The sequence below is a fragment of the Sarcophilus harrisii genome, chromosome 3 (genome assembly GCF_902635505.1).
Source record: "Sarcophilus harrisii chromosome 3, mSarHar1.11, whole genome shotgun sequence".
NCBI lineage: Eukaryota > Metazoa > Chordata > Mammalia > Dasyuromorphia > Dasyuridae > Sarcophilus > Sarcophilus harrisii.
Window position 1 is genome coordinate 428654933 of NC_045428.1, and position 24857 is coordinate 428679789.

Genomic DNA, 24857 nt, shown 5'->3' on the forward strand with positions numbered 1-24857 from the left:
TTTATCTCTTTCATGAGACTATAAGTTCAAAGAACTTGAACTTTTGAACATTAAATACTTATATGTTAATACTCTGTGTAACTGAACTACAGAATGTGATCTTATAATACTCTAGATGTGGTCTGTCCAGCGCAGGATATAGTATACTTATCACCTGCAATGTTATGGATACTATATGTCATTTAATGAAGTTTAATACATGACAGCCATTTTACTAGTGACACATTGAAACTGTAGTCAAGTAAAATTCCAGACTTTTTTTTTTTTTTAAACAGCAAATAGTTACCTATTCTTGTGCTGGTGACTGGCCTTAATAATTTATTTGATTTAGTTAAATCTTCCAACATGTTGAGAACTTTAGGAGGCTCCTATTATGTCATCTATCATATTAGTTATGCTTTCCATCTTCATAATATTGGCAAACTCATAAGGCCAGTATTCGTAGTTCCTCCTTTAAATTCATTTTATTTCAATAAAAGTGTAATATTGTTGAATTAGGTATTTCTTCAACTAGTACAGATCACTACTCACACACACTTTCTCATCCTATGTAATTCTTATCTACATTCTTTCACAAATTCTTCAAAAAAGGAAACATCCAATATAATAGAAGTATTCATCTAGATCTCTTTCTCTTTTGTGGTTTTGGCCATCATATTTTTTATTCTTTAATATTATCGCATGATTGATCTGGTCTGATTAATGATTATATGTTTCCTCAATAATATATTTTATGTCCCTTTGCATACATAAGTTCATCACCAAAATATGGGCTTTCATATTTGCATAATCTACAAAGCATTTCTCCAATGTACTCTGAGTCATTTGCAACAATTAATTTTCAAGAGATTGTGTGCTTTTAAGAATCACAACTGACTAATATCACTAAGACAACATTTGTCTTAATGAGAGCTTTAAACCAGAGAGCAGCTTGGACTGTTAAATGAATGTTGTAACATTGTTAATGTAAATTGGCTTATTCTCATTTTCCTATTTAAGTTTTGGTCTAACTTATTGTCTATACATTATTTAAGGGACTAGCCCTTCTCCCCAACTGTAAGTTATGGTCTGGATAATATAAATTTTAAAAATCCATTTAGTTTTTCCTGTATAAATTTTTAGTTCAGTCATTTTTGGAATCATAGATCTCCTGTAGCAGTTCTTGAAATGTTCTGAGCCTTCAAGTTTATTCAATAAATAAATATTAAGAACTTACTTCATGTAAGGGAGTTGGTAATACAGTAACATAAGAATGAAATAATTCCTATCATCTAGGAGCTTACTTCCTAGCAGGGGAGCTACAAAATGTAATCCTAATATTCCAATGAACTGTGACTTTATGGTTATGATTCTAATGATGCACACTGTAACTCCTCTGTCTCAGGTAATCCTGTGTTCCCATCCATGTGCTCCAAGAAAATGTAAAGAAACTCCACATGAGTATTAAGGATCTGTCACTAATCTTTTTGACTTCATATTCATATTGTTATGTGATTTACCTACTCGTTTCTTCCAGTCATATGTTCCTTTGAAGAAATTCTTTATTCTGCTTACTAATCAATAAACTAATAAAAAAGTAGTTTTCAGACTCCTTCCTTATGCTAGGTACTATACAAAGTATTGGGATACAAATATAAACACTGAACAGTCTCTGATATCAAATAACTTATCTTTTACTGGGAGAGGCAAAATGTACAAAATCAAATACAAAGTAAATGTCTACTTGCAATACTGCTCTTAACCTTCTATTGTACTCCTCTCTAGAGCTTTACAAATGAGTTTATACTATCAATCTGCAATATCCTTAGCTTCCAGAGATCAAGTTTGTTGGATAAATTAGTTTCAAAGTTCTTTTGGCTTCTTGTAGCTTTCTTGGCAGAAAATGGTAATAATCTAAGTGGCTAAATTCTCTTTCCTACCCAATTCATCCATTCCTCACACAGAAGGCTATAGTTATTTTCTTAAAGTACAAGTGTGATCATGTCATTCTCCTCCTTAATAAACTTCATTGAGTTCCTCTAGCCTCTAGGATCAAACAAAACTTTGATGAGTTTTTAAAGTCCTCTACATATTGTCCCAAATATGCCCTTCTTTTTGACTTTATTATTCATTGCTCCCCTTCTAACAATATAGTTCAGTCATCCTGACCTTCCTGTTATTTGTATTCTCTTCTGGGACATGAACTCCCACCTTACCACATTCACTAAGAAAGCCTTGTTCTTTCAAAATTCTGCTCGTGCAATCTTCTGGAAGTCTTTTCTTCCTCCCCCTTCCCAATAGTTTCCCCTCTTCTTCAATTACCTATTTGTGAACCTGTTGTTACCCTGGAAAAATATGTAAGCTCTTTGGGGGCAGGGTCTATTTTTGCTCTTCTCCACTCTTAGGAATAGTGCCTATTACAAAGTAGGTACCTAACAATTGCTTGTTCAATGACTGACTTGCTTTTTTTCATTTTCTCTTTTTTAATCACTGACAAACTAAGTTGAATGCAATTACTGCAATAATTTACAGTATCTTTTCATCTTTTTTCTTTTAATTGTAGGTTGATTTGGCTTTTGTTCAACTAGTCAATGATATAATTGTATGTAGACAGCTGATTTTGACATGATTCCCACTTTTGGTTACCCTTCATTTCCTGTCTGATAATATACTATTAATTTCAATTTTTGTGATATAATTTGTCCTCACTATATAATACCCTTCTGACTTTTTTAAGACAAAAAATATTTATAAAAATTTGAGGCTTCTAAGGAGTTTAAAGTTGTCAACTTCTTTTGTTTCTCTAATCTAAGCCATATTTACTGTTAAACTTATCATCTTCCCTTTTATCTATCTTTACACTGAAATCACTGAATAAAAAATAAAAAGTTGAGCAAAATTCTTTAATAAAAATATTGGGAAAAATTGAACTAAAGGCATAAAGGGAAGTAGAGAACTTAAAAATGTCTCAATTAGCTGGAATTCAACCCAAAGAGAAGATTAAAAACACAACAAAAAACTATGCATTAAGTTTACTTAGAAATTTAAAACAAAACAAAAAACCAACTAACCACTTTATTTCTCAAAAATTAGTCATGAAACAAGGATAAGCTTCATTATTCTGGGCACTGAATTAGAATACAAGATGCCTTATATTATAGAATATTTCACAAGTTTTGTAGGAAAAAAGTTTCCATAAAAGTACTTACAATTCGTAGTAGCCAGGATAACGTAGATGGTGCTGTTGAATAGTGTGTGCTATAGTGGCAGGGTGGGCTCTGATCATCTTCCCAAGTCTCATAGCGCTCTGCATAAAAAACTGCTCTTTTAGGGTTCAAAGCACCAACTGGCTATAAAGAAAAAAAGAAACTCTGCTGTTTAGTAAGTTAGGATAATATGTTCCAGATGATCACATTATGTATTCTTATAAAATGTGGAGTTTTCCCCCATTAATGAATTTAAAGCTCACAGAGCATAGATTCTTTATATTACAAAGGATATATACTAAAGGATTTGGAATTCCCTTTCAAAGGACAGAATTATTATGGACCTAAAGTATAATTTCCCTTGTGGTTAAGAAAAACTGTTCTCCATTGTGTAAGCAACAAGGCAAAATTATAAATAATCATCTATGAGATTTAATCCCTTTTGAAGTTCCTTATTATCATGCTTCCAGTCATCCAGACTTGCAGCCTTGGGGCTCATCCCACATACCTAAGCCACTGTCACATCTTATTTTTACCTTTACAGTCTCTTACATATGCTCCCTTCTCTTTCCTTCCATAGCCACCACCTAACTCCAAGGCCTCATTACCTTTTGCCCAGACTGTTGTACTATCTTCCCATGAATCTTCTCAGGTCTTTCTACTCTAATGAATTCTCCCCTCAGCTGTCAAAGTGATTTTTCTGAAGTGCAGTTCTGACTGTAGTATCCTCTCCTCAAAAAACTTTCAGCAATGCCCTCTCCTCTCCAAGTTGGTCATGACCAGGTCCCTTCCCAGCTTTTCAAGCTTCTTTCTCCACAGACTGGCTACTCCGACCTACCTGTGGATCTCCCAAGATGACATTCCCTGTCCAAGGTACATGCACTTGTTTTGTCAAAATCCCCTGCCTGTAATGCTCTCCTTTGCTTCTCTTAGTTTGCTTGCCTTCTTCCAAGATTCAGCTTAAATCCAATTTCTTTCCACTTTCCACAAAGCTTTCCACTCAACTTATCTTTCATTTTCTTTTTCTTTTTTTTTTTGGATTGGTTATGTACCTAGTTACTTTCACCTATTCTCCCCTATTAGAATGTGAAATTCTTGTTACTTTCCCTTTTTTTCTTTGGTTCTGTAGCCTTTAGCACAGTGTCTCACATATAACAAGCACTTAAATGCTGTTTGAGTTTTCTTACTCAAAACTCCCTTCTGGGAGCACATGTCCACATTGAATTCCATCTTTAATTCTGAACTTACATCTCCCTCTAACAACCTCCCCCTTTTCTGTATTGAAGGTAGTTCCATTCTTCCAGTCAGCCAGATTTGAATTCTAGGAGTCATTTTCAATAACTTACTCTTACTCATCTTTCACCTTCAATGACTTGGCAAGTCTTGTTGAGTCTGCCTCAACAACACTTCCTGAATCATTCTCTCTACTCCCATACTCTCCATACTAACTAAAGCCCTTTTTACAACTAACATGTAGCTTATTACAGAGGTCTCTTACTTAGGATCTCAGCATCCTCACTCCAATCCATCCCCTAAACTCCTATCAGCCTAATATTTCTCAAGCACACGATTTGAATATGTCACTCCACTCTCAAGAGATTTCAGTGGCTCCTATTGTGTCTAGGATAAAATAAAAACTACTCTTTTTGTTATATAAAACCCTTCATAATCAAGTTCCAGTCAATTTTTTTCAGGCTCAATACATATCATCACCTGTCATTTACTTTACATTCAAGTCAAACTGACCTCTTTACTGCTCCTTGTACATCCCCATCTTATAATTTCACTTCTTTGTACATAGGCTGTCATACTTTCCTCTGACTTCTGCCTTTGGAACCAGTAGCATCCTCCAAAAATTAGTTCAAATATTCCTTCTACAAGCAGCTTTTCTTTAGACTTCTGATTGGTACTGCTTCCCCCAATTCCTTTAAATTTATTTTTCATATTTAATATATTTATATTTGTTGTTTCTCTCATCCCCCAAGAAGAATGCAAACTCCTTAAAGTCAAGGACTGTCATGTAACTGTAGAGTTGGTTAGGGACTTGGAAAGATCATCTAGTAGAACCTAGGATATTCTACTACAACATTCATAATGGGTGATCAATAGTCCTCTCCTTAAAGAACAGGGAATCCACAACCTCTTGGGGATAGTCATTCTACTTCTGGACAATTCTACGTTTTAGGAAGTTTTTCTTGACCTCAAGGTTAATTTTCTTCTCAGCAACTTCCACTCATTACTCCTGGTTCTCTCTTCTAGAGTAAAACTAAATGAGTATAATTCTTCCTCTATATGATGATACCACAAATACTTGAATAATCTAGGATGTACTTCCTAAATCATCTTTTTTTTCTAGGTTAAACATGCCCAATTATTTCATAGATTACTGAATTCCTTAAAAATACACATTCCTTCACATGATATGACACGAACTTAAAGATTTAGACAGTCTTTATTGCCTGTTTCTAGACATATATGATATGTCACAGAGCCAAGTATGGGTTCTTTGGCTATTACATTAGAATTTCATGTTCCACTGGCTTTGAACCACTAATAATTGTTCCAAAGCCTCCAAATGGATGCCAAGTAGATATTTCTCAAGCACAGGTTTGAAAACATCATTTCACTGATCAAGAAATCTTAATGACTTCCTATTGCCGATCAACCAAACAATACTGAGTCAATTCTTATTATCATATCTTTAGCCTAGCACATATTAAGAACAAAATGAATACTTGTTGGATAAGTGAAGGCATTTTATAATCGTATAGAAAGCTTCAAGGCCTGAAAAGATATAGTCTAATCTATGCTAGTCTTATATTACTTGTTTAATAATTCTCCAGTAACATAATAAATGACAACAACTACCAGACAAAAATTCTGGGAAAATGTATGTTTATGTTTGTTAATATCCACATTGTGCATCTGTACTCTGATTTGCTTCAGTTTATGGCGTTCCATTGTTAGGTCCATGTGAAGTCCGGGTTAGTCCCCTCCCTTCTCGTAGTCCTCCTCCAATGTGACTCTGCCTCGACTCACTCCATCCCTAATCCCTCCTTACAATTCTCTTAACCCCAAGCATTGAGCTAGCATTAATTGAGAAGAGAAATTCCAAACATGCTAATAGAGTTATTGTCCAATAGGTAATTAGCCTTAAGTGCTTGGTTGTCTGATTCAAGTGCACCTATTCAGAGTTTTAGCCCTTTAGAAGTCCACAACTTCATTAGTGTGGTTACATATATCATCAGTATAGATCATAACATCTTCAAACCTTCATATAGGATAGACCTAATTCTGCATAGCTCTTCTGATTTTTTTAATGCAAAGAAAATATCTATGTATCTATTCACATTTTTTGGCTTCTTATTTTTGTTATACAATTGGCACATCTCTTTTAGTAATCATATATATTCTTAAAGTTCTCTTATAAGTAATTTCTCACACACAGGTTATTATTAGTAATATGTCATAGTCAGATGTCTTTACTTTGGGCAACTAGATCATTTGTTCCATATATAAACACTAGTGTTAAAAACATGGACTTTTGCTATATAACAGCAATTTAGAATACCAATTAATTATCAAATATGATCCAGCTCAATCTCTTCCTATTACTCTATCCTGGGAGTAATCTTTAATATCTATACAAGTGATTTATCCTGATAAACTAACTTTACAGGTTGCCATTCATCTGGCTGTGACATAGGGGTAATATATCTGTACAATATATTTTTCCTTTTCTTTGTTTTTCCAACATTCATAGCTGAATCATTTTTTTTTTTTTGCAGATTTCCATAGGTTTTATTAAAATAACTTAGCTCACTAATCTACTTAATATTGATAAGGCATAAAATACAATAAAAGCACATTCCACATGGAAAATTATCCCCAATGGTAAGATTTTCAATGAAATTGTACTGATTAAATTATTGTCCCTATGTCTAGAAAGTCTCTTCAATTAGATCAACAGTACTTCAAATTACATTTCCTGGGTTATCTATGTAGGGAAAAAAAAAACCAAAGTAAATGAAAAAAATGCAAGTTTATGACTTGCAACTTAGATTGTAAAGGACTTCACAGTTCATTTAGGGGTTTTCTACTTTGTACTTCTAAGGAGTCTGTGAATGGATTTTAAAGGATCTGTGAACTTGGATGGGGAAAAGAACATTACATCTTTATTTCAGTATAGATGGTTTCCTTTGTAATCCTATACGTCTCATTTTATGTATTTAAAAACATCATTCTAAGAAATCCATAAACTTTACCAGCTTGTCAATGGGGTCCATGACATACAAAAAGGTTAAAACCTTTAAGAATCTCCTTTTACAGATAAAATGAAAGTGAGGCCCAAAGTGGCCAAGTGACTACTCAAAGAAAGACAGGTAACAAGTAGCAGGGCAAGGATCTGATTCCTCTCTATAGCATAATAAAAAAGTAGTCATCCAATTTACTTTTCAGACCTCTTTGGAGGAGAATTTACTAACATCTAGGGTAGTCCATTCCACTTGGGAATAAATTTAAATTTCCATTAGCTTTTCTTTATATAATGCTTAAAATTTGTCTCTTGTCACTTCCAATCATTGCTTTCAATTCTGCCTTCTGGGACCAAGCAGAGTAAATCTAAACAGTCATAAAAATTTATAGATATACAATTGAACTGGACCTCAAGGAATACCAGTCTAAATCCTTCATTTTATAGATAAAGGAACCCAGGGAAACTAAGGAGATCTTGGAATCAAAAGCAAGTATCAGGGCCAAAATCAGATTCTAATATTTCAAGTTCCAAATTAAGTGCTTATTCTGTTGCAACACCACATGAAGACAGTTGTTATATTTTTCCTAAGTCTTTTATCTAAGTTTAACATTCCCAGTTACTTCAACTGATCCTTAAATGGCATAATTTTGAGATCGTCCACCATCATGGTTGCCTTACTCTGGCTGCTCTCCAGATTATACATGTGCTTCCTAAAATGTTGTCATTAGTACATGTATCTTGAACAGAAAATGCAGAATGACAATGAACTAGACTCCAAACAGAATGGCAGCAGTAGATCAGACTGGATTACACTTGGGAAACTATACTATGCTTTTAATGATACCAAATTGCTCAAAACAAAAAGACCTTTTTGACACAGATACTCTCAAAGGGTTATGTATAGCTGAAAACAGGAGAAATAGATGATTTTAGAAAAATCAAACTTGCAAGTAATTAATAGGTTAATACTGTGAGTGTAAATAGGCTAGAACTATTACCAACAGTGAATTTTGCATAAGAAGATTTATAAAATACTTTATCAAGATTTTTATGCTATATTAACCGTTACAAATATGGCATCAGACAATTTTGACTGTTTGGAGAGGAATATGCTTTGGTTTTTATACGTATGTGTTCATCTGATGTATCAAAATGAAATGTACTTCTAATTATTAAAAATTTTATGATCAAAAAATGAGGTAGTATAGCTGTATAGCATGAGAACAATAAAAGTGGTAATGCTGTCTACAATATTAGTATCAGAATAAATATCAGCATTTGGGAAATGTGTGTGGTATATATGTACATACATATATAGATGTGAATTATTAAATATGAGAAGGCATTAGAAGGCAACAAAGTGATCTGGTGGATAGAGCACTGGGTCTTAAATAAGGAAAATCTGAGTTCAAATCCAGTTTTAGGACTTATCAGCTGTGATTAATTTGGAGAAATCACTTAACTGTTTCTTAAACTATAAAATGAGGAAATTAATAGTTACTACCTCATAGGACTGTTAATGAGAATCAAATGAGATAAGATTTATAAAATGCTTAACAGTGCCTGGTGCATAATTGGTGCTATATAAATGCTAGCTATGATTATGACATTAATAATTATGATGATGAGCAGGTTGAAATTTGTACTTTTGAAGAGCATACTCATATCATTCATATAAAAGAATCATCAAAGTATTGATATATTCAGACAAGTCAGGAAAAAGATTCTTTGCCCTAACTATGAAGAATTTTTCTATGATGGCTGTTGAAAAACATATTTTCTAAGACAACACTGCTATAATTCAAACTGAAGTAGATTTTTAATACTATATTATTTATATAATTGCTTTGAGTCTCCAATGGGACCTAGATATTAATAATTAAAAGCCCTCCTGATTTCAAATTCAGGATTGTAATAGTACCATTCACCTGATTTTGCTCTGGTCGATGGTCTTAAGCAGTAAAAGACTTAAGTGATTTTGTTTTTGGCTAGTAAAAGATATATTTTAGAGAATAAATGATTAGATGAGTAATATGTATAATATCTAATTACTTTAATTTCATAATTTAATGCTAATAGAATTCTACAAAGTTTCCTCCAAGGCTTAATTTTGACATTAAAAATTAGGACTTCAAAGAGGGAAATATCACACAAGGGAAAGGAATCAGCTAATAAATGGCTCAAGAGATTTTCTTTTTTCTCCCAGAAGGCTAATTTGTATAGCACAATGAAACAAGCAGTTAATGAGTCAGGATTCTTAAGCTGCATATACAATTTACTTATTGGTTTGGTTAATTTTTTTCCCTAAACCCTATATGTGACTTCACCTAACATAATTAATTTAAACAAACAATCAACAGTACTCAAACTACAGTTTTAGTACATAAAGGTAATAACATTTTAAATTTCACAGACTTTTTGTATTTTATTATTTCAAAATAATACATGACTTGAATATGTATTCTATATAATTATACAGATTTAGTTTGAACATTTAAAAATTATGACATAGCTTCATTCTTTAATAAATCTAATGAATTATTTATAGTCATCTTAAATTTCTGATTAAAAGTTAATTTAATCTCCCTAAACATGATAACAAATATTTACAGTCAAATTTACTACAAGTATATAGTTATGGTTACTAATTTATTCCATAAAAGCAAAAACCTTTCAATTAAAAAAAATTAATGTAACTTTTCAGTAAACATATAGAAATAATACCACCCCCCCATTTTAAATGAAGTAATCAACAATCCACATGCTTTATATCATTTTATATTTGCAAATTATATTTAGGGGAATGTCATTAGTATCTTAGGTTTTCTAAATAGTTAAAGTATTGTCAACAGACAACCAAAAATTTATACCACTTCCAGAAAACTAGATTTATTACAATAGAAATGAACATACATGAGGAACCCAAAGAATTCATACAGAAATTTGCATATTTGTGACAGCAAGACAAAAGAAGGAGTAGGAAACACAAAATTCCACTCGAAGGGGCATTGTACAGGAAGGAAAAGGTGTGATAAAAGTAGGAAAAAAGATAAAACCCCACCAGAAGGGGTGTGGCACAGAAAGAAAAAGGTGAAATAAAGGTAGAAAAAAGATAAAACCCCACCAGAAGAAAAGAAACAGGGCAACTGCAAAAGCCACATTCCTTTCTCTGGGGAGCTGCTAGATCATGAAGACAAGATCATCTTTTTATTTACAAGGAGCCAGCTGCACAAACCTAGTGTGGATTGACTAGAACCTGTCTTGACTCTCAAGAACATAAAGGAGGAAGTCCAGTTTGGGATGCAAATAAAAAATTATGTCAGCTCAGGGGAAGGAGGAGAGAGAAAAGAAGCTTCATCCTTGATAAATTCAGAGCCTCTTGCATGCTCTGGGTCCAGTGTTTCTGGAAAATAGAGCAACTAAAAAAAAGTTTAGGTGACTCCTTAACAGTTCTTAACATCGTCCTCAACCCTTCCCTGTTGGTCAAAAACAATACTTAGTACATTTACCATGTCACGATTATGCCAATCTATTTTTCACATATGTAAAGTGTCTAAAAATATATCTAAAACAATTAACCTTAACTGATAGTTTGCTTTAGAAACCTCACAAAATATTCAAGAAAGAGCAACTTAAGCTCCACTCTAATCTTTTTCTATTTTTTCTTCAACTTCTGAAAAAGGGATTAAATATTTATAAAATTTATTCTTTTTTAAAAACAGTACTTACACAAGAAACAGCTATGGGTTATTAATTTTGGATTTTAAATCCTCTAACAAATAAGAAAGTTATTAAATGATGTTATTTAATTTCTATTTTCTTTTCACTAATGAGTAAAAAATAACAATTTCACAAAATTCATGGTCTAAGCATGTGTTATTTCAACTTTATTGTCATTTTTTTATTTCCTCACAAGGAATCCTGAATCTAGAAAGAAAGGAAGATCTTTTAAAAGTTTATTTGCAAAATAAATATTTCACTATAGTTTAATATTCCTTTTCTAAAATTGCTGCATAAAGCAAGTACAGTATAAGTTTAGAATTTCATTCTCAGACACCCAAAGGTAATACAATTGTGACTTGGTTATTCTTTTAAATTGTACAATAATAAATAGATGATCACCAGATTTTTATCTTGGCAGATGATCAGAAAAGAGGAAATTTTGTAATATGAAATTCCATAAAGCAAAAAATGATGGCTTGCAAGCAAGAATGACTTAACCTGTAAAACTTTCTATAAGGTAAAAAAAAGGATCTTTAATTAAATAAGAGAAATTTCAAGCATTCCAGATGGAAAAACCAAAACTAAGTAAAAACTGTGAAATTTAAATAACAGCAAAGAATATAGAAAGGGAAATACACTTAAGTATTTGGGAAAGATTTGTACTCTGATAAAATCCTGATATTCTAAAAGAGACAAACAAAATTCTTTCAGAACCATAAAATCATTAAGGGTCACAAAAATGGGCTAACTAAGAGGGCTTGGGGTTGTTATATTCTATTTCAATGACTTTAAGAGAGGAACTAAAAAGGAGCAAAAAACCCCAAAACAAACAAAAACCTGATACATTACAGAAGAATGGAAAAACAATAATTGTTGTGTCCTGTTTTCTAGAGCCCCCAAATTGGGGTGACAAAATGTACTGTGATTTCTAGAGCCCCCACGCTAGGATGATAAAACATACCATCTTAGCAGAGGGGTGATGAGGCGAGACTCTCAAGGATGGTTAAAATATGGAGTTCGTTTATTCCCAAGGTCTTCCCCCTTTCTAATACCTTCGTATGAATGCACTAAGTATATATTGCGCCGCATGGGACCAATGAACAACTTGTCGCCTACATCTATGTAGTTTGCCACCTAGTATCACCTGGTATCACTCTGCTTCAATCACAACATAAGTTGTCACTACCCCCTGATTTCTCAGGAAAGCTGAGAGCTTTTAGGGGAGGTAGGGAGCCGAACCAGATCTTGTTAGCAAGTTCTCTCTGGGCTGAAGGGTCTTATATCTCACCCAGAGTTCCCCCACTATCTATGGCCCAATACAAATAATAGCTAGGATTTGTATAGCTCATTAAGGTTTACAAAGCACTTTACAAATATCTGATTTTTATGAGAATTCTGGGATATAGATGCTATTGTTATCCCAATTTTACAAATTGAGAAGCTGAGCTAGACAAAAGATTAAGTGACAGACCAAGAATCACACAGCTAATAAATGTCTGAAGGCATATTTGAACATAGGTCTTCCTGACTCCAGATCTAGAGCTACATCCATTGTACCACAGAAATAAAGAAGGAAGAAATTTTTATAACTGGGGTACATGGGAAAAATAGCATAGAACCATGGAGGAAGGGGGAGGAAGAATGGGCATCATAATGAATCTCATTATTGTTTAAACTAGAAAAAGAAGAATTTAACATATATACATCCACACACAAAGAGTTTGATGTACATTACACTCAAAAGGGAAATGGGAAAACTCAAAATTCAGCTTTGTAGAGTAGATCATGAAGAAGGAATAGGAGAGGGAGGGAACGAGGAAAATGAGAGAGAGAGAGAGACAGAGACAGAGAGTAAGTATATAAAGAAAAATATAAGAGGCTTTTCAATTTCACCTTTACAACATTTCTCAAATATGCCCTGTACTCTTCTCTGATACTGCTCCTATTCTGATGCAAATTTTCATCAACTTACTGTTGCAATAACCTGGTACATCTGCCTATTTCAAGTCTCTTCCCCACTTCAAGGTATTCTCCATTCAGCTGCCAATGATTTTCCTAAAGCAAATTATAATCATCTAACTTCTCACCTCCTCTGGCATTCAAAAGTCCTTCATACCTAATGACCATTTCTGCCTTTGTCCCTTTTATAATCTTACATCTTACTCTTCAACACATATGCTTTGATCCAGGGACACTCTTAGCCTCTGGAGATTTTCTGTCTCCCATACCTGGAATTCTCGAATTCTTTTTTCCTGATCTCTGCTTCCTGGCTTTCTTCAAGTCTCAACTCAAATGTCATTTTATACAGGAAGTCTTTCCCAACCCCTTCATCCTACTGCTTTCTTCCTCTTATTTTCCTATTTATTCAGTATATTAGCTTGTTTATACATGTTTTCTTGCTTTCTCTATTAGGAGAGAGAACATCTTTTGCTTCATGCTCTATCTCTGATGTTTAGATCTGACACATGTTCAATTTGTTGCAGTTGTGTCTAACTCTTTGTGATCCCATTTGGAGTTTTCTTGTAAAAGATACTGGAATGGTTTGCCATCTTCAATTGTTCTGATCTATATCTGGTCACTGGATCTAGATGGCTCCAGAGGGGAAAGAGAGGCAGGTGACCTTGCCCAGCCCTCTCTCATTTAAATCCAGTTCACTTTGCATATCATGGCATCACTTCTCTGATATCATGGTTCTCTTTGAGAATAAAGGACAAACAACAATAAATACTCTCATGTCTCTCCAGAACAAGCAAACAAAAAAATCCCTCACTTGATCCATCTAACGCCAGCAGTCTTACATATCTCTTCTCTTTTCTGACTAAATTTGAAAAGGCCATCAACAATCAATTCTCCCACTTCCTTTCCTTTTATATTTTTTTTAACCCTCAGAAGTCTGACTTCAAAATTCAAATAAAACAACTCTCACCAAAATTAACAATGTTTTCTTAGTTGTCAATTAGTTTAATTGCTAATGGTCTTTTCTAATAGAATTCTCACAGTTCTTGACCTTTCTGCAGCCTTCCATACTGTTCATCATCATGTCCTCTTAGGGTCTCTGTTTTTGTGATAGCCATAATATTGTAAAAGTAGCCAAAAGAGGAAAAATGTCATGCTGGAGGATCTAGGGAAAAACAGGTACCCTGATGAACTATTATGAAGCTATGAACTAAATTAGCAAGTTCAGAGAAGAATTTGGAATTATGTCCCCAATGTTATTAGACTGTTTGTACCCTTTCACCTAGTGATACCATTAGTAGGTTTATACCACAAAGAAATCAAAAGATGAGGAAAAAGACTCATATGTACAAACATTTTTAGAGAAATATCTTTTTTTGAGTAAAGTATTAGAAACTAAGGAGGAGTCCACTAGCATATAAAAAGGATGGAATACAATTGTGTATTAAGAAATGATGAACAAGATGGTTTTAGAAAAACCTGGAATGACCTGTATGAATTGACACAAAAAAAGTTAAGGGAACTTAAAGGGAAAGAAATGTATGCAGTAACAACAATTCTATAAAGAAAAACAACTCTTAAAGATTTAGGTATTCTGATAATCACAATGGAATCAAGTGCATTCTAGTTTCAACTCATGATGAAAAATTCTATATGCCTCAAGATAAAGAAATGATTGATTTAGAGAGCAGACTGAAACATGTGTACACATGTGCATGCATATACACATGCATGGACATAATATGAGATTTTGTTTTGCTTGTTATATTTGTAACAGGTTTTGTTTTTTTTTCATATTCTCAATGGAATGGAGAGAATTTGGAACTGAAAACAAAAAAAAAGTTTAATTTTAAAATGTCTTTAAAAAAAACTCTCCTTCCTTTCTCTCCACTAAAAAACTCCTTCTTCCCAACTTTCCCTATTACTATAGATGGTAGCACCATATTTTCAGTCATTTAAGTACAAAATCTATGTTCATCCTTGACTTGTCAATATGACTCATCCCATATATCCATTCTGTTGCCTAATCTTGTCATTTACATTTTAACAATCTCTAATATACATCCCCTTCTCCCTATTCACACAGCTATCACCATTGCAATTGCCCATATTATAGAAATTGTTTTCCTGTCTTAAAACTCTCCCATCTTTAATCCATTCTTTCTCAGTTGCCAAAGTCATTTTTCTAAAGCAAAGGTTTGATTATGCCATCACTCTCCTCAAAGAGTTAAAGTGGTTTCTATTATCTCCAGGATCAATTCTTTCGTATTTAGGAATTAGATAAGGGATTGGGGGTTGAATTATTCTTCAAACATAGCACTATATCTTTAGTCTTAGTGCCTTTGCACTATCTATCTCCCATGTCTGAATGTGTTGTCCACTCAACTCCACCTCTTAGCTTCCCTAGCTTTCTTCAAAAATCAGTCCAAATCACACTATCTCTAGGAGGAGTTTCTTAGATCCCTCATCTATGAATTATTTACTTCCTTGATATTTCCTTCCATGTATATTTAACAGATCTTGTGTATAATTATTTTCATGGTGTCTCCCTCCTAGGAGCATATGCCTCTTGAGGTATTCTTTGTCTTTCTTTGCCCAGAATTTAGCATATTTTCTGGTATATAATAAATAATGCTTGCTGACAAATTGAAGCATTCTGGTTAATAGTTTTCAATTCTTTTGAGAAATGTTTGTCTATACACTTTGATATTTTATCAGTTGGGGAATGGCTTTAGGTCTTAAGTATTTCTGTTATCTCTTTCTCTCTATAAGATGTAGAACTTGTAAATTTAATAAGTACACCTTAATCAGAGAACTGACAGGAATGTGAAGTAAGATAAGGGCAAGGACTAAGAGCCTTGTAACTTTCCAATAAGAGTCTTCACATTTATTAATGAATCTGTAAGTACCATTTTTTAACTAACTGTGAAGCTACTTATTAGTACAGCTTTACTTTTAGAGGGTGTAGGACTCGTTATTAAGCAAATTCACAAGTATTCAGAAAGAAATATTCTAGTGGCCAGAAACTGGAAACTGAGTGAATGCCCAACAATTGGAGAATGGCTGAATAAATTGTGGTATATGAATATTATGGAATATTATTGTTCTGTAAGAAATGACCAACAGGATGATTTCAGAAAGGCCTGGAGAGACTTACATGAACTGATGCTGAGTGAAATGAGTAGGGCCAAGAGATCATTATATACTTCAACAACAATACTATATGATGACCAATTCTGATGGACCTGGCCATCCTCAGCAAGGAGATGAACCAAATCAGTTCCAATGGAGCAGTAATGAACTCAACCAGCTACACCCAGTGAAAGAACTCTGGGAGATGATTAAAAACCATTACATTGAATTCTCAATCCTTATATTTTTGCCCACCTGCATTTTTGATTTCCTTCACAGGCTAATTGTACAATATTTCAGAGTCCAATTCTTTTTGTACAGCAAAATAACGGTTTGGTCATGTATACTTATTGTGTATCTAATTTATATTTTAATATATTTAACATCTACTGCTCATCCTGCCATCTGGGGGAGGGGATGGGGGAAAGGGGAAAAATTGGAACAAGAGGTTTGCCAATTGTTCAATGCTGTAAAGTTACCCATACATGTAACCTGTAAATAAAAGGCTATTAAAAAATAAATTAAAAAAAAAAAAAGAAATATTCTATCACAGATATCCAAAATATCTGATTGTGGGGTGGAGCCAAGATGATGAAGAATAGACAGGACGTTACCTGAGCTCTTCTGGCTTCCCTCAGAATCAACACTAGATCAAACCTCTGAATAGGTTTTGGAGTGACAGAACCCATAAATATTTGGAGTGTAACAAATTTCCAGTAGAAGTTATCTTGAAAGAACTTCAGGAAAGGTCTGTTTCAATTGGGCAAAGAGGGACATGGTCCAGCATAGGTGTAGTGCAGGGAGGTCTGATATAGGGAATAAAGTAGGAGCCTCTAAGTTAAAATACAGCAGTGTTGGTCACTCTGTCCTGGTTCAGAAGGCCAGTGGATCAGCAGACTATCCAATTAAGGATGTCTCACAGAAGGCAAATAGTGAGTCCCTGAATCCTAGCATTACAAGTAGGATTTGTACAGGCTTACCCAAGGCAGGGAGGAAGCCTGCAGCACCATTAGCCACAAGACAGTGTAAAGATTCTGTCACCCTTTGGAAGCTTGAGGGGACAATCTCCCTTGTGCCCTATGAACAGACCTCAACCTTTAAAAATGAGCCAAAAATCAAAAAGAGATCTGACCAAAGATAGCCATTATGGAGACAAGAGAAGAACAGAACTCAAACCCTGAGGACACTAAAGGCAAAAAACCTTCAGATGAAGCTTCAAAGTGGGATATGAAATGGTCTCCAACTCAAAAATTGGGAAGAATTAAAAAAGGATCTTAAAAGAGAGAAGAAAGATGGGAAAAAGAAATGAGAACTTTGCAGGAGAGTTTAAAAAACAAATTGGAAATTGGCTGAAGAAAACTATTGCTTAAAAATAGATTTGATGAAATGAAAAAAATATATACTGAAGAAAATGACTTCTTAAAAACAGATTTGGCAAAATGGAAAAAAGAAAACAATTCCTTGAAAAATGAAATTGGTGAAATGGAAAAAAAAAATCCAATGAACAAAACAATTCCTTTAAAAGTATAATTGACCAAATGCAAAAGGAGATAAAAAAGTCAACTGAAGAAAATAATTTATTAAAAATCAGAATTGGACAGATGGAAGTGAATGAGATGGAAGTCAATGAGACATCAAGAATCACCCCCTCCCATTCCCCCAAACAACAACAACAACAATAGAAGAAAATGTAAAATACCTCAATAGAAAAATAACTTAACAAGAAAATAGATACAGGAAAGGCAATATAAGAATTATTGGACTAACTGAAAACCATGATGAACAAGAGAGCCTGGACAACAGCTTTCAAGAGATCAAGTAAAATTGCCCTTATAGTCTAGGCCCAGAAAGTAAACCAGCCATTGAAAAAACTCTAACTATCACCTCCTGAGGCTCCAAAATTCCAGAATTATAATATCAAAATACCTGACTGTCAACTGTTAGCATCTACTTGAGGCATGCATATCTGTATATAAAAGAAACTCCCATCATATACCTATTGGATCCTAAGATTTCAGTTGAAGACATACACAAAGCAAAATTCCCCAAACTTGAGAAAATTCAGTGTTAGACATAATGGTTCTATGGTTTCAGCAGATCTGGCTAAGAAAAATTGCTAAGCAGCCTTATTACAACATAATGGAAAGAAGTTATATTCTGGTAGCCAGTTGTTATAAGGGCTGAGGAAAGAAGTAGGAGAGAAGTCTTGTCTCAGCATTGGAGAAAAAATAAGATAAGCAAAGAAAAGTAGGGAATGTGAAATGCTTAAGAACCATCTCTTCCAGTATAAACAATTTTTCAAAGCATAGGTACACTTTAGTAGGCGCCTAGACAAAGGGTAAAAAACTTTGTTTAATAAACGTTCGCTAAATTAAAATATGGAGGGGCGGTACACTCTACAATATAAAGACTAATACCTTTTAATACAATTCTTTATGTATGAACATATTTATCTTAATGCCAGAAAATTCTATTTTCCAGGGCATTTCATATTTGTTTAGTGAATAGACTATCTCCTCTAAAGTCTACTCTTTAGATGCTTTGGGAAGTGATTCTCTGTGGCTAATACTTTCATCTAATCTCACTCACTGTGATTAAAATCAGAGGGTTGGTCAGCAAGTGAGGACTATTTTCTGCGATATCAATAAAAAAAAAAAAAGATTATCTTCTAGGTATCTGGGGCACATAATAAGTCCTTAATAAATATTTTATCTCTTTTAGGCATAAAGATTTCAATCTACATCATTAGAAAGTGTCCACACATATGAAAATATGAATCCTCTAAGCAAAGATCTAAGTCAAATTACATATTAGAGTGTGAAGATTTCCAGTCTCTAAGAGTGGTGAATAAACACCAAAATGCTCTCCATGAGTTCAAATTATCATGCCCATACCAATGATGTCTTAAGGTATGAGAAGAACAACCAGATGTGATTGGCTGAGATTGCTGTCAATGATGTTTGAAAAATTATGGAAAATAGTACAGCTATCACAGGACTAGAGAAAGATAAATTTTCTTTTAATAATTTAATCTTATTTTCACTGATAAATTTTTATTCATAATTATTCCTGACTAGACGCTTTCCTATTTCCTTAACCAGGGAACTATCCCTAGTAACAAATATTAGAAAGAGGCCAAAAAAAAAAAAAAAAAAAAGCTAACTAAATCAACTAACATTTTAACTATGTCTGAAAGTATGCAAACCATTTTATACCCCAAATTCTCAATTCTAATGAAGTGACAGAAGGATGTTTTCCCAGTTCTTCTTGGCATCCAAACTTTCTCCCCACTATTTATACTCTTGTAGTCATTTTGTTTATTGCTTTCCTGGTTTTGCTTACTGAACTTTGCACAAATTCATATAATTCAATGATTTTCTAAATTCATCAAAGAGCTTTTCATCACACAAAAACATTATATTAAAAGATTATGATGTGTTTAGCCATTCAAATGAGATATTTATAAAGGACATAGCATAATGACTGGTACATATCAAGTACTTAAAAACTTGTCCCTTATTCTTCCCTTTTCCATTTTCCAATCTATGGCACCTATAATAATCAGCTATATGCATGCAGTAATTCTGTTCATTAATAATTTCCCTCATATAAAACAACAAACTTCTGTTTAGTGGTTCATACCAACATTATAGAAAACTTAATTAATTCATTTTATTTAATTACCTTCTAGTGAAATCCTAATTTAAACCAAAAATTTAAAATAAACTGGAAGAACATGCTGGTTCTGGTTTGAGATCTTTCTTCCTTCTCATTTACAATGTAAACGTTGTTATATTCAGAGCTCAGAGATTTGGCAGTATCAAGAGTAGCTTGTTGAAGAGTATTCACACTTCAGTGCCTTCATTTGCATTATTACATTTAAAAGCCTCAAGGCATTATCACTTCCTTTTTTTTTTTTAAAGTGCCATAATAATTTCTGAGAATGGCTATACTTATCATCATCTGTCAATCAAACAACTCCTATATTAACAAAATATATTTTTTCACTCACTGGATGGATATATGTGATGCCTCATACATATGTCAATATTAGTAAAATTTTCTCTTGTGAGGAAACTATTTTATTTAACTGAGTGCATGACAAAGTAAATGAGGAAAAATTCCAATTTACACTTTAATAAGCAATGACAATATGATGCCGGAAATGTCAAACTCATGTAATGAGTGTACACAACTGAAATATCTGTGTAAAACCTAAATTTGGTCTGTTTTACTACATTGGTATATTTATGAAAACTTTAATAAGGAAGAAAAATGGGCATCTTGCTTCATAGTTTTATACTGAATGATTATCTACGACAGCTGATTTCATTCGCTTTCTCTTCTGTCAAACTATAAATACAAACCTCTAACACTTATAAATGTAATTGATAAAAATTTAAACCTATGATCTCTAATTAAATAAGAGACTCAATATATCTTACTGATAAAATAGGTTGACTGTTCCCTCCTTTTATAATAAAATGTTCAACAAAGGCAAATATCTATCTATAATAATAATAAAAGCTGGCATTTGTATAACACTTTAAGATCTGCAAAGTGCCTTATAAATAACTGCCTAATTTTATACTCAGAACAATCCTGGAAGTTATTTTTATTTATCAGCTATTTCACATGAGAAAACTGGAGCCAATAAAGGTTATGAACCTTGTCCTCCTCCTAGCTTCTCTTCCTCATTTAAGTATTCCTTAACTGTCCTAGAGGCAGCTATATATCTTAGTTGATAGAGCTCTGGGATTAGAGTAAGGAAGACCTGAGTTTAAATCTACTCTCAAGACATTAGTTATGTAATTCTCGGCAAGTCATTTAACCTCTGTGTGCCTTAATCCACTGGAGAAGAAATGGCAAATTATTCTAGCACCTTTACTAAGAAAACCCAATGGATAATATGGTCCATGGGATCATTAAAAGTCGGACACCACTGAACTAGAACTAGTGAACAACTTGTTGTTCACAACAAGAAGTTATCATAGAAGCAACATAACAAAATAGGTAAGACTTAGATAAAGATCTTAGTGTGAATCTGCTTTAAGAATTTAATAGCTGGATAATCCATTGGAACTCACTTTCCCCTTGTCAGACTCAGTGGTTTCTTCTGAAAAATTAGGGGAGTAATAGCATTAGCCTTCCAGGAATGTTCTAAAGAGCAAATGAGAAAATATTTGTAAAGTTCTTTAAGACAAACTTAAAAGCTCTATATAAATGTCAATCACTTTTTAATGTGACATAATCTTCCCTCTCCACCTATAACAATTACTGTGTTATATGCCACTAGACATTTATTGGCACTTATTTATACACCTGGTTGGTTCTGTTTTTCCATGTATTGTCCCACGTATTTCCATGGCTATATATAAGCTCTTTGAAAGATAGGATAATTCAATGTCTTTGTCTCTCTCAAGTATACAATAGGCACTTGATGATTGACTTCTATTACTCTTACCTCTCCAGCCCTTCTTTTGCTTAAGCCTGAAATATGATGAATCTTTGTTTACTAATCATCAAAGCTAATTCCTCAACTGGTGTCCATGATTCTATTACCTTTTGTTGCTCTAGAGCCTCACTTCTTCAGTCTTTTCTGTCATTCATATTTAACACATCTTTCCATATGCATATAAACATGCTCAGTTTACCCCATACCTAAAAAAAAGTCTTGATAATTTTTTGTCTTGAAAGACTGTCCCATTTTCTCTTTTCCTTTATTACCCACTCACTTCTAAACACCTAGTAATTTGGCTTTTTTACTCACTGCTCTCTAATGAAATTACTTTTCAAAGGTTGCCCAAATGCCTCATGACCAAATCTAATTGGCTTTTGCTTTACATTATTTCATAAGTTTTGTAAGATATATTTATAGTACTTATAATTATTTTTTTTATTACATTATAATATTTTATTACACTAATATATCATTGTTGATTATTTAGGTAAAATTCAGGGATTTTTGGCATTTTTTAATATTGTTGCTATGAAAATCTTTGCATAGATATTCCATTTTGCTTTTGTTAACACTTTCAGGGTTTATTGTCCTAAAAAGAATTATTGGGCCAAATGTGTGTTTATTTTTCTAATTTTAACTGTGTATTGCTAAACCGCATCCCAAAAGACTATGCAACTTTCCAACTCTGACACAAAGTAGACACTTTATAAATGCATACGGATTATTTTTCACATCCCTCCCAGAATTAAACAGCATTTCTTTTACTGATTTTTGCCAATTTGATAAGTGTGAAGTAACATCTCAACACTCTTTGAATTTGCATCTCTTTGACCACTGAGAGCAGACATTTTTTCAAATGATTAATGAAAATTTATAGTTAATTGAGAAAATTGTCTTTTCATATCATATGCTAGTTCCTTATGTATTTCAAATACCATGTTTTATTTGCAACATTATTTCCTAATCTCTTGCTTTAATAATATTTTTGTTTATATAAAATAGATTTATTTTAATGTACTTCAATAATCTGACTTATTTCTAATAATTTCTTCTATTTGCAGAATAAGTTATCTTTTCCTCTCTATTTGTTGTGCCTAAAAGCTTCTGGTTGGTAAGCTAAATGGTAAAAGTTATCAGAATTATGTGTAAAACAGGGATAACTACATTTTAAATGAAAGTCAAAGACTCACTGGTTTTAAGGCATGGACTCTGTGACTTCTATTTGGTGTCTGGAAATTTGAATTTTTGACTACATTCCAGTGATAAGAAATTTCCAGAAAAGTAACCTCATACACATATGTAGTATTGTTGGAAGTTTTCCTTTGTACTTAGAAATGTTCATCACGTATGCCACCTAATTTTGTCATTTGTTTTTATAAAAAAAAAAAATCTTTTAAAATATTTTTGCTAAATTTTCCCTAAGTCCTTAACAAACTATGCAAACTTCTCATTGACACTCACACCAACATTTTCTTTTATATCTATTCTATCTTATATATATTCTGGCTATATATGTGCATATATAGAAAATATGTTTTATATTTATTCTATCTGATATGTATTCTTTTATAATATGACAAGTCATTTTATTTGCCCATATTCTTAATACATTGCCCACCTCATTGTATTTCTGAAGACTGCTTCTCATACTTTGCATTAAGACCAGGTTTCTTATCCCATTTTAAAATCTACACTATTAAAAATAAAACCTTTTATTATCTATTCTTTTTATAGTATAACCTTTCCATTTTGCATGTGTTAAGATATTAAATGTTTGTTATCCTTATTATTTGGCATAACCTGCTCCCTATGTTTAAAATGTTTTCCATTTTAAGCATAGGGAGTAGGTTATGCCAAATAATAAACCAATTATAAAAATGCCTTTACTAACTCTACATATGAATGAAACATTCATATGTAATCTCATCAGATTGTTTTCTTGGAGCATTCATATGTAATCTCATTGGATTGTTCTAACAATTCTAAGTGAAAATTCCCATTGTAGTGATGAGAAAGTTGAGTGTCAGTGACATCAAGTGATGCCTAAGATCATGGAGCTGGAATAAGATAGAGCCAAGATCTTTGGGATGATAATTTAGTGCTTTTTTCGTTATACTACTACACTATGCTAATTGGATGCTATTATAATCATGTCTTTAGTCAAATAGAATTATTGGGCCAAATGTGTGTTTATTTTTCTAATTTTAACTGTGTATTGCTAAACCGCATCCCAAAAGTTATACTACTTTTATAGTATAGTAGTATATACTATATATACTAGTATATATGTATACTAGAACATACTAGTACAACATATGTAGTATGTATGAAACATATGAAACATATGCTCTTTCAAGCAAATTATATTTGTATATTGTAGAATAAACTAGTTTTCTGTTAAAAGATACCTTTGAAAGATCTCTGAAGTTTCCTGGAAGTGTCAGGTCTAATTCTTCTGACTCATAGTTTGTTAATACCCATGGAAATACTGGATATTGGTTCAGATCGTTGTATGTTCGTCCTAGTAAAGAAAAAATAGGATATGAAATTGTTATACGTGAATAATTACTAAATATTACATGTATGTATATATATATCAGAGAATAAACTGTAGTACTGAAACTTTACTTTCTTGCCAAATTGTAACTTCTATTTAATTAAAAAGTACTCGTCTATCCATTATGTTTATTCTTAAAATATAATTTAGATATCAATGCATAGATGTTTTCGGTGAAATATGAGAAAAATATTCAAGACTACAAAAATTTGACAAGATAAAAAAATGTTATTAACATCACAACATTATCAGTCCATGCCTATACAAAGTATTTCCAGTTATAGCATTTTTAAAAAAATATAAGACACAACTTGCCTACACAACAAAGAAGGATACAAATCTTCAAGCTTTCTACATCAGTATCTTTGATCCTCTGCATCAGGATTTACGTATTATGAAATGGGATATACTTCAGAGTTTCATTAGAATGCAACCTTGCTCAACTCTCTCCCTTGCTCCCTTTCTTCCTTCAATTCATCAACAATACGGACAGATACCAGGTTTAAATTAGCTTTTTTATTTTGTTAAGCATGTTATCTTGCTAGCTAAGATATAAAGATAATTGAAAATAGTGCTCACCTTATAGAG

The 24857-nt window shown here is 32.8% G+C and overlaps 1 protein-coding gene across 8 annotated transcripts in view; it reads right to left on the minus strand.

Annotated features, from left to right (window-relative positions):
- The window catches only part of NBEA (neurobeachin), a 727838-nt gene that overhangs the window by 92831 nt on the left and 610150 nt on the right, over nt 1-24857 (minus strand). For all 8 annotated transcript variants that reach the window (XM_031960710.1, XM_031960705.1, XM_031960707.1 and 5 more), the window contains 2 exons: nt 24121-24233; nt 3189-3329 (listed from right to left, as the gene is read on the minus strand). In XM_031960710.1, coding sequence (XP_031816570.1) covers nt 3189-3329; nt 24121-24233 — 254 coding nt within the window. The remainder of the gene's footprint in view (nt 1-3188; nt 3330-24120; nt 24234-24857) is intronic.